This window comes from Chaetura pelagica, unplaced genomic scaffold, assembly GCF_000747805.2.
Source record: "Chaetura pelagica isolate M959 unplaced genomic scaffold, ChaPel_1.0 scaffold31, whole genome shotgun sequence".
Classification (NCBI taxonomy): Eukaryota; Metazoa; Chordata; class Aves; order Apodiformes; family Apodidae; genus Chaetura; species Chaetura pelagica.
Genome location: NW_009952481.1, coordinates 3,588,752 through 3,600,377, shown reverse-complemented (window position 1 = coordinate 3,600,377; position 11,626 = coordinate 3,588,752). Strand labels below are relative to the sequence as shown.

The following is an 11,626-nucleotide window of genomic DNA, read 5'->3' as shown; positions in this document are numbered from 1 at the left end:
CCTTATAAACAACATCAGCCTGGCAAACATCACCTTATATGTCCATATAAATACTTTCACAATGGCTTTGAACTCCTATGTACTGTAACTTCAAGCAGCACTCTAAAGGAGCACTCTTCACATGGCTTAAAATAACAGAGTGTCTATTCTTCCAGGATCAGGTCCTAAAGCAAAATTCTAAAAGAGTTTATTAAAAGAACCCAAAACAAAACCACCAAAATATTTTTCTTCAACGTGCAGTTCTTTAAACCGTGGGAAATAAAAAGAACTGTAATGACACCCAAGTTATTGTTAACCACACATGGGCAAAAATCATTGAGCCAAGTTTTAGCCACAGCACTGACAATAGCTATCTTCCCAGAGCCAAAGCTCAGTCGGGTCAGGCAAACCTTAGCTCGGCTCAGCTCAAGGAAAACATATAACAATGTTCACTCGTTAGTTGACCTTTTTTGAATCAGTACTAACTTGATGTGCTCCACACTGGGAGAAAAGGTGAAATGTCAGCAGAAATTATGTATTTGGGACAAGAAAAATGAATGTTTTTGCAGGCTACAAAAGCGAAGGAGAGCTGAGCAGGAACAGAACTGGAAAACAATGGAGCCACCATGCCCCCTACCGACCAGGATTGATGTGTTCTCCTCTCTCTGCATGATAAGACAAGGAGCAAGAATGGATGATGGATGATGACAAGGACAGGAGAGTGAACTGTGGCACAAGAAAGGCTGTTTAAGGTGCTACAGGTTGAATAGGAAGGACATAATGAAAGTAAGAAGGCAGAGGAAGGTGGAGAGATTTTGCTGACTTTCAAAATGTATCAATTGTTACACTTAACAAATTTAGATAGACAACTTACAGTCTTATTACCCACCCCTCCCAGAGTCACGTTGCTGACAAAACAGCAGGTTTTTTTTCCTGCACTGTTTGCACAACTGAAGTACAGCTCTGATCTGCTCCAAGGAAGCTGCATTTTGTGTTTTGTAAAAACAAACCCTGGTGATGAATTCTGGCTACAGAAAGAAACCACAACAAAACAACAGAGGCACTGTATGTTAGAAGATGGTAATTGTTAATTTCAGTTTAATTTATGCATTCTGAGGATACAACTGATGGCAAGGTATATGAAAAATGTTAATTGCAACTGTAAAGATGAAATCTAGCTGACATTTCATATTCTTTTTGCAACAACTTACTAGCTTTACGGGAAGAGCTGTGTGCACAGTATCCATCTTTAAGACTTGGTTTTGAACAAGTATCTAGCATTTGAAAATACTTATTTTATTTCTCCAGTTACTAAAAAATAGAACACCTGGCTGTATAGTTTCTTGAGGATGTTTTAGCCATTAATTCTAAATTTTTACATCTCATTTTTACATTTACATCAGCAGTGAGCTCCTTACCATTGTTTTTCTGAAAAAGATGTGAATACTGAATCCACACACCTACACTCCAAACTTCCACTAACCTGCATTTCCAATTAAACAGAAAGGCAGTTACATCCCCAGGGTGAAGGTCTAATTTACTTCAGAATCAGGGGAAGACACCTCTTCCACAGAGTTGAAGTGTCTCTGACACTTTTGTATAGAGACCAAGTTAAGTCAAAAGCAAGAGTTACTTATATTTGATTAAAGGCTACAATCAACAAGAGACTACCCTAGAGTACAGACTAATTAACTTTTTTGCATACTTTCCCTCCAAAAACCTTACAGTATAATTTGCAGTGATGCCAGATAATTAGCTTCATTGGGGGGAAAAAGGCAAATTTATATTATGTCCAAGGCTTACCACTAAGCAGTTCAATCCAATTTTGTACTGTTTCAGGAGGCTGGGTTTCTTTTATGTGTTTCAGAGCTTCATCAAGCAGAACATCCCCTGTAGGAGCATCTGACTTGCAGATCACCTAGGACAGAATAAAACTCAGTCAATATTTTGACTTAAATTCATATACTATAAATACCATATACCACAAATACCAATAAAAACTGGGACAATCTGTTATTGAAACCAAGGAAATTTTAATATGGAACCAGCTCTAAGAATATGCAACTTAAAAAAAAATATCTAGTTATTTAAAAAACCAACCAACTACTATCAAGGATTTTAATTACAAAGCTGTATGTTAAGTCTTAGATTATGCAGAACTTAAATTAACCTCAGTGGACTAAAACTATAATATTAATAACATGCTTAATACCTGATTTTTTTAAGGAAGATAATCCACTAACCCAGCCAGGTCCTAGGCCTGCTCCCCAAAACGAAGTGCACTACAGTGTTAAACTGCTCTTTGATGGCAGTCCATTTTACTGCTTTTGAATTTATTAAAAATATTTTAGTTAAAGAATTAGGCCATATGAAATTGAGAAATCAATTACAAGCTCAAAAAGCAGAAAAACTGGTTTTCTTCTATATATTAATGGATAAAAAACAGTTTTAAGACAACATCCATGAATTTTACAGCTCTGAAAAACACAGTGACCAGTAATACTATGTTTCATTCCCCAGCAGTTAAAACACACATATTAGGCAAAATATATTTGTACTAATAAATCTCTTAATAAACAATAACAAATACAGGATCATTTAAATTTGTTATTTAATAACTTCTAAAATTATTTGGGCTCTTCTCTCAAAAGAACCCAGGAGAACAACAGTAAAATCATTCACAGTAAATAATAAAATGTAAGAATTTGAGTGACTGGTTGTTCATCAGTATAAATACTTGTATAAACTATGTACAAATACGTTTTTTCTGGTTAGAAAAATAAGACCACCAAACAAAACCAAACAGATTAAACTAGCACTAGTCCATATGTTTGCATAAATAACAGTAACAATAAATCTTTCTTTAGGAAAAGTTTCAAAGTTGTTTATAAAAGTAACAACTAAATCTGGCAACTCAAATAGTTTTACAAGTTAGCACTTTGTAAGCAACATGTAAAACGGTAATAGGCAACTGACAGAAAAACGAACACACCAATAAAATTCCACATATAAAAGAAGCAAGTGAAAGCTCTTATTTTTTTGCAAAGCTTGACATTAATCAGAAAGGTGTTCTGGAAAAGCTTTAAGTGTCCTACTGAAAGACATCCCAAGTTTATTTCTGTAGCTGTAATAACCCCTACTACAAACAGCAGAGAAGTAGAGAGGATATTCATGGAGCCTGTAGATGATACTGAAATCAGTTGCAATGGTAAAACAGCTTCAATACTGGCAAGATTATGTCAAACTGGGTATATGTACAAAGTCAGTGAGAAGAAATGAAAACTGCTGGGGAGATCTTTGCGAATACCTAACAGTCATAGCTGGAATACTATTTCCAATTTAGATGGTATGTATAAAGCACATAAACTAAGAATTTAATTAACAACCAGCAAGAATTAACCAGTCCACAACACAAGCTTAAAAAGAAAAAAGATTGTTCAGAAGTAAAAAGAAAGCATGTAACATATTTTTACAAAGAGAGTACTGAACTGTCATTTAGGGTGGCTACTTGGGGAAAAATAAGATACTAGCTTATTCTGGAAATAAGGGAGATTGAGAGGTTACACTGCCAAAAACTTCAACAGCCAAATTAAACACCCCAAAGAGCCACTGAATCGCATCCAGTGAAGAATTTCAAGACTAAATATCTGCCAAGGAGGCACCAAAGAAACCTCATAACCTGTTACTGCCTCAAGATTAAATGGTCCCTTGAGATACTGTCCAGGTCTCCATTTTTGGGACCTAGAGATCACTCCAGCTATAAACCGCAGATATTAGGTTTTAAGAACACAACCATATTTTAATCCAGATAAACCCTATGTGAAAGTAATCACACAACGAGTATTTATCTTTCTCATTTACAACCTTGCACCAGTGTCACTCAAAACCTCTATTAACCATATATAAATATATTATGCATCTTCCAATTTTATATGAAGATCCTGAACTTTTGGAAGTTGCTGTTCTTTAATTATACAGAAGCATAATTCAAGCTGGGTTTTTGAGATGCTGGAGTGTGGCTATTATTAACCACCTTCTAGATATTCTTTTGATAATTAGCCTTAGAGTGTCTGATTTATTTATCTTCTTTTTAAGACTGATATGTCAGCAGTATTTTCATTTCTTTGAAATGTCCCATATGATTAGTTTCAGAGTAATCTTAGTTACATTGCATCGCCCTAGCATGATGCAGTGGGTAACATACTACTCACCATCTCACTTCAATAGATAAGATGTGTAGTGATCTTTTTGACACTCTTTATTATTTTAAAAATAAAAACCAACCAAACCTCACTGAAGAGATTTAAAAATGCTTTTACGTCTAGGGTAAAGTTGGGGGTATTTAAGTTTAGAAAATAACTTCCCTTGCTTATCTGGGGTTAAGATACTTTTTTCCTACCACAGTTTAAGAACCTAGTCTGAATATAATGAAGCATGACAGTATGAGCCTAAGCATACAGGCACTTGGAGGAAAGAGATGTAAAGAGTATAGAGTCCCCCATTCAATTCAGTCAGAACTCCATAAGCTCTTGTGAAGCTACAATGCACAGTGACTTTACTTCTAAGCCTATTATCATCTGCAGCAAGGCATACAGCACTGCTTCTTCTCACTTCTCTGCTATACTGAAAATGCACTTCACAGGTTCTTCTGATTATTCTTCTCCTCAAATAAAAACAATCTGGTTCATACTTCCATGGTATTTCCCTTCCCAACACAGGGAGACAGGCAACAACAGAAGCCCAGCCATCTCTCTCCTATCTTCATGGATCTGCTCTTTCTTGGATAGGGATTTATCAATGAATGTTTCCTGACTATCTCTCTTCAGAGTTGTAGCAGCACAAGAAGAGTGGGAAATTGAGCAGGTTAGGGATCTTGTTAATTGAATCATCACAGAAGATTAAGCATCCACAAGGGAGAATTTTCTTTCTCTCTTCAATAAATGAGCTAAGGTAGAGAAAGAAGCTAAGACCTTGGTTCTTCAGAGATGATAGTCCTCACCTTTATGTCAAAAAAATATTGGTTATTCCAATTTTTCAGTAATTTATCAGGTACTAGATTTGTCTTGGATCTAACTGCTGAGGAATTTCGATTATACAGAATATTTAATTTGCATATTCCATGACGCAGCTTTGCAATTAAGCAATGCTGAAGATTAAGCACCACGTGCTGATTTTTAGATAAATTTCATTATTTAGTTTTAATACAAAAATTTACTCATGCATGAAAGGCTCATAATTGACAGCTATAAAATACTGAAGTTAATATGCCAAGGATTTGTTGGGATTTCTTCTGTTAACAGAACTCTAATATTTGGTTTGCCTTCTGATGCTGTAAGGCAGCATAGAGTACCATTTTCTACCTTAAATAACCACTAGTCTTAGAAATTACTTTATTTATATAAAAGCCCCAGAGTTGATTTGTTTCTAAAACTTATACCAGTAGATACAACTCCAACATTATGTGATGATTACATACTCTTAAGTCAAGTTTACTAGGATGTTGCAACATAAAGTATGTCATATTGACTTTCAAAGTTTCACTAACATCCATCAAGTCCTTGTCTGCCAGCTTCTCATTTGTCTCTCTCTGACATTCAAACATGGATTTAATGCATCTTGATCCTTTCTGAAGTTCTGTCTTAGAAAATGCAAAACAATCATCATCAAAGAGCCACTTGATTTAAGGCTTGGAGTGGAAGTCATTGTAGCTAGCGATCTTTTAAGTCAGCTGTATGACCAAGGGCACAGTTATAGCCACTTATAAATCTATACCACTGCCCAAAAAAATAGTTCTATCCTCTTCTTGTTCTCACCTTATTGCTTGTGCCAGCAGTTTCACTTGTGCCCCACCTGACAACACATTCAAGCAAGCAATTCAAGTAAAAACGAAACTAATCAAAGAACTGTATTAGTTTTCAGCCAGAGGGGTCACCTCACAAGGCTGTACAAATGCTAGCAACAATCCAACAGGTACTCCAATAAGCCTCCTTACAAAGGTAGCACTACCCTCCTCAGCTGCAACACAAGCTGAAGTGACTGAATCCTAAACTCGCTTAAACACATGGTCTGAAAATACAGGTTTCTGAATTACAAACCAAAGCTTTGTGTTTTAAGTAGGTTCTAGCTTGGACAAGGAGGGCCCTTGGTAGAGTTGAGTCACATCTAGCCAATACAGAAACAAGACTGAAATTTGGTGTTTGTGCAAAACATACCTAACCACCTCCAAAACCACATGATAAATTTTAACAAAAAAACCCAAAACCAAACCAAAATGAAAAACCACAAACAAAAAAACCCTATTAAGAAACAAAAAAAACCCCACAACTACAAAACAAACCACCCAAAAGAATACAGTAATTTTGCTTGTATTCTTATATGCCCAGGTTATAATCCTGCTTTCCTGGGGGAAAAAAAGTTAAAATTCCAGGTAGATAGAGCTGACAAGGCTTGCACAGAATAAAAATAACTGCTAAAGAACATTCTTGAATATCTAAGGATTTGATTTGGAGGGTTGGAGGGGAAAAAAAAGTGTAAACCAATAAATGCTGAATATGCTTAAATGAAGCTAAAAGAAGCAGAAGGTGTTTGTCTGAACAGAGGTTTGATTATTTAGAAGAGGAGGCAGCTGGGAGAAGGATGGAGAATTTTTAAACATTCCTTTAAAAAATGAGCAAAAGACAGTATTTTCAGGGAAATGTGCCATACAAGGGAATTTATCTGTTGTGGATTGACAAAATTTGACTATGTATTCAATAAGCTTATTTTACAAGTACCCTTTAATGCTGATGAAGTAAAAATTCTCCAGTGCGACTATGCACACTTGGTACAAAAGAAAACTCCAGCAGAAAAAGTAACAGATTAAGGCCTCAACCCTTCAGCCTAATTCAATACTGGACCTTAAAAATTTGTCCATCTTAAAGGTGAGCGAGTACAATACATTTAACACATCGGTCACATGCTTAAACAATATACAGTTATGTGTTCTGAGGCACCCAAGGTACAAGAATGATTTCCTTTCTGTGCACTGCAAGCACAAAATGCAACGCTGGGCACACCAGAATTAAACTGGTGGCTTGCAGGATACACATAGCAGGCTGTCAGTTAGCCGTTCCTTTCAGCCTCAGCCCACATCTCGCCACCATTGCGAAAGTCGGTTCTTTCAGCTGAGTATAACTGGTGCTACTGGCTCTCAGCAGCAACTACTGCCATCGCACCCTGACCAGAGCCACTGCCAACTGTTTGTGCAAGGTTCCCAACAGTGGCAGGGACACGTCAAGACAACAAACAGGTGAAGATAACAAGTATACCAGGTATTACAAGGCAGTTCAGCTCGGCATTTAAATACTTTGCGCATCTTAGGTCACTATTCAGAATCCCTATCCCCACGTAATGAAAAAAAGAGTCTTTTTTTTACAACCAGCTGTAATTTTTAACTACTGTACTGCCAGGAGCATGACACAAATGTAAAGGAGATCACTTTCCTCCACTTACCTTTCTTGTTAGTAGACTTTTGCGCCTCATTCCACAGGTCTCTAGCTGAAGACGCCCACGCAGCGCCAATTCGATTAACATACAGCCACGCAATCCTGAGGAGATGCAATCATTCCAGAATGATGTGTAACCCTGTGAAGAATTAAAGACAGTAAGAGATGTCCATCTCCCCCTGAAAGCAAATTGAAAAAGGGACTTTACTTCATTGTCTAAGCAGTTCTCCTGCCTTCATACACTTCTGAAGTACCATCACTAGTCAACTACCATTCCTGTACTGAAAAAATGAGATAGCTTCATCCCCTAATAGCTTTGACACAATCTTTGCTTTCTGAAGAACAGGGAAACCTCAGGAAAGTGATACAAAACAACAAGATACCAAGAACTGCAAGATACAAATTGTAGTTAACACAGTTAAAATAAACGTACTAATTTATGAGACATCAGGTTTTGATAATAGCAACATCACATATGCTTATCTGGGAGTCTTAGGAAATATTAGAATGATTTTACATTCATAAAGAACACACCACTCATTAACTAAAAACAGCCTGAAAATCAATACTGAGTAAAATACAGAGTATAATGGAAACACGAATGTGGCAATAAAGACAAACCACAGAAAAAAATTTCAGCTTGAATATAGTAAACCGGAGGACCAAGCAAATATTTGGAAAAGCTACTATTTTGTCATTTAAATCTTTTGAAAACATGCATTTTTAAAGCTTGATGCTTCTTATTCTTCTTACACAGACTGCAAAACTGCAAACCACACATATTCTATGAACCACACCATATTTACTGTGTTTTTTCTTCTCCATTTCTGCATTCAAAGAATCATAGAATTGTTTGTGTTGGAAGGGACCTTAAAGATCATCTAGTTTCAATCTCTCTGCATGGGCAGGGACACCTCCCACTAGACCAGGCTGCTCAAAGGCCCATCCAACCTTGTCTTGAACACTTCCAGGGATGGGGCATGAACAACTTCCGAGTTACCTGCTCCAGTGGCTCACTACCTTCACAGTAAATAACTTCTTCCTAATATCTCACACAAATCTACTGTCTTTCAGCTGAAAAGCATTCCTCCTCATCCTATCACTTCATGCCCTTGTCTAAAGTCCCTCCCCAGCTTTCCTGTAGTCCCTTCAGACACTGGAAGGCTGCTATGAGGTCTCCCCAGAGCCTTCTCCTCTGCAGGCTGAAAAAACCCCAACTCTCTCAGCCTGTCTTCATAGGGGAGGTGCTCCAGCCCTCACATCATCTTCATGGCCCTCCTCTGGGCCCTTTGATGGGGGCTCCAGAACTAGACACAGTACTCCCGGTGTGTCTTAAAAGAGCCGAGTAAAGGAGGAGAATCACCTCCCTTGACCTGCTGGCCACACTTCTTTAGATGCGGCCCAGGACACAGTTGGCTTCCTGGGATGCAAGCACACACTGTTAGCTCATCAGCAAACACTACCAAGTCCCTCTCAGGGTTGCTCTCAATTCATTCTCTGCACAGCCTGTAATTGTGCTTAGGATCGCCCAGAACCAGCTGCAGGACCTTGCAACTTGGTTTTGGTGAACTTCATGTGCTTTTCACAGGCCCACCTCTCAAGCCTATCAAGGTCCCTCTGGATGGCATCGGTTCTCCCCAGGGTGTTGACCATATCATAGAGCTTGGTGCTGGCAGCAAACCTGCCAAGGGTCCCACTCAATTCCACTGTCCATGTCACCAAAGATGTTAAACAGCACCAGGCCCAGTACTGATTTCTGAGGAACACCACTCGTTATCAGTTTGCACGTGGACATTGAGCTGTTAACTGCAACTCTTTGAGTGCAGCCATTCAGCCAGTTCCTTATGCACCATGTGATCTGTCCATCAAGTCCATGTGTCTTCGACTTAAAGACAAGGATATTGTGTCAAATGCTTTTTTATCCAGGTATATGACATCAGTTGCCCTTTTCTTATCCACCAATGTTGTAACCCTGTCATAGAAGACAACCAATTTGTTAAGCATGATTTGCCCTTAGTGAAGTCACCTCCTTCTGTTTCATGTGCCTTAACATAGTTTCCTGGAGGGTCTGCTCTGTGATCTTGCTGGGCTGGGGTGAGACTGACTAGCTTGTATTTCCCTGGGACTTCTTTTTTTCCCTTTTTAAAAATGGGGGTTATGTTTCCCCTTTTCCATTCAGTGGGAACTGCATCTGACTGCCAAGACTTCTCAAACAGGATAGATAGCAGCTTAGCAACTTCATCTGCCATTTGCCTCAGGAGCCACAGAAGGATCTCATCAAGTCCCCTGGATTTCTGCACCTTCAGGGTTCTTAGATGGTCTTGAACCTGCTCTACCCCTACAGCAAGTGGTTCTTCATTCTCCCAGTCCTTGCCTTTGCTTTCAGTGACTTGGGTGATGTGGCTCAAGCATTTGGCAGTGAAGACTGAGGCTTTGAGTACCTCAATCTTCTCCATATTGCAGGTAATGAGATAGCCCATTTCCTTCGGGAGAGGGACCACACTTTCCCTAGTGTTCCTTTTATCACCAACATAACTGTAGAAGCTTATCTTCTTACCCTTTATGTCCCTGGCCAGATTTACTTCTCTCAGGGCTTTAGCCTTCCTAACCTGATCCCTGGCTGCTCACACAATTTCTCTGTATTCCTCTCAGGCCTTATGCCTCCCAGGCTTCCTCCTTGTGTTTGAGTTCATCCAGAAGCATTCTGTTCATCCCTGCTGGCCTCCTAGCATTTCTACCTGACTTCCTTGTTGTTGGGAAGCATATTGCTCTGGAGCTTGCAGGAAGTGACCCTTGAATAACAACTGGCTTTCTTGGGTCCCTCTTCCTTCCAGTACCTCTCATGGTACTCTAATAGGCAGGTCCTCTAAGATACCAATGTCTGCTCTCCTGAAATCTAGGGTAGAGAGATTGGTGTGTGCCCTCTTCACTGCTCTAATGATCTTGAATTCCACCATTTCATGATCACAGCAGCCATGGCTGCCCTTGAGCCCATCAACTCCTCCTTCTTGGTGAGACCAAGGTCCAGCATAGCACTTCTCCTTGTTGGTTCCAACATCACTTGCAAAAGGAAATTATTATCAACACACTGCAGGAGCCTCCTGGCTTGCTCATGCCCTGCTGTGCTGTCCCTCCTTTCAATCCTAACTCATAAACTCTCAATTGACTCCTCATCCATCCCCAGGCAGAGCTCCAGTCACTGCAGCTGGTCATTAATGTAGAAAGAGTAACACCCTGTCATCTACCTTGCTTGTCCTTCCTAAAGCGCCTGTATCCTTCAATTCCTATGCTCCAGTCATAGGAGTACTCCAACCGTGTTTCCATGTGTTCACGTTCAGTGTAACTGAAAATTACTAGAAGCAGACGTTTATCTCTGACATTACAAACAGCTTCTTGGCATCTGCTTTAAATGGCATACAGCAAACTAGAAAAAGGTGCAAAAAAGAGAAACAATAATGCTCAGCATTACAGAATTACTGTCTATTAAAAAGGCTACCTATGGACAGTGAAGAAAAGAATTAAAGGGGTAGAGAATAATATTAGATGGAGAGGGAGAATAGCAATATAGAATAATGTGCACAGGTCCACAGACAAGAACTTAAAGCGGCTAAATGAAGCCAGCTCACAGGCATGTTTCCATTAAACTATATTTACAGGAAGACAGAAGTTTAAAAAGTCTTATAAAAATTAGTTAAATTCATAGGAGACTGATAATTCATAGGATCAATCTCATAGCAGCAACAGATCTGTAAACTAGGCATGGCCTAGGAAGCTGCCACCATGTTGAAGTCAGTGTACACTGGAGGAGTCGTCGTTCTGTGTACGGGTGTTCCCTGAAATGTGCACACCATTACAGGGTATGGAACAAACTAGGAATTTGCTTCGACCTTTTAACACTGTTCTCACCATTATTCCAATACTTAACAGTCTCAGAATACTTAGGTTGAAGATCAAAGTCCACTGTTCATAGATGCAAGTCATTCCACTATTTAATGTCCTCAAACAGAACCAGTTTTCTCACAAATACAACACCCAAGTGTTTTTACTTTATCCATCTTCCTACAAGTCTTTTGTAATTTTATAAACATCCTAACACAATGAAATACTTATTTAATTCAAGTTACTAAGCAGTGGGGGAGAGAGGGGAAGTCTTACAAGTCAGG

General features: G+C 38.9%; 1 protein-coding gene across 1 annotated transcript in view; it reads right to left on the bottom strand.

Moving 5' to 3' along the window:
• Positions 1–9,919, bottom strand: part of GOLPH3 (golgi phosphoprotein 3 (coat-protein)) — a 12,922-nt gene extending 3,003 nt beyond the window's left edge. The window contains exons 1-4 of the mRNA XM_010008772.1: positions 9,800–9,919; positions 9,145–9,348; positions 7,471–7,602; positions 1,783–1,897 (exon numbers count right to left, since the gene is read on the bottom strand). Coding sequence (XP_010007074.1) covers positions 1,783–1,897; positions 7,471–7,602; positions 9,145–9,348; positions 9,800–9,919 — 571 coding nt within the window. The remainder of the gene's footprint in view (positions 1–1,782; positions 1,898–7,470; positions 7,603–9,144; positions 9,349–9,799) is intronic.
• Positions 9,920–11,626: the final 1,707 nt, after the last annotated feature.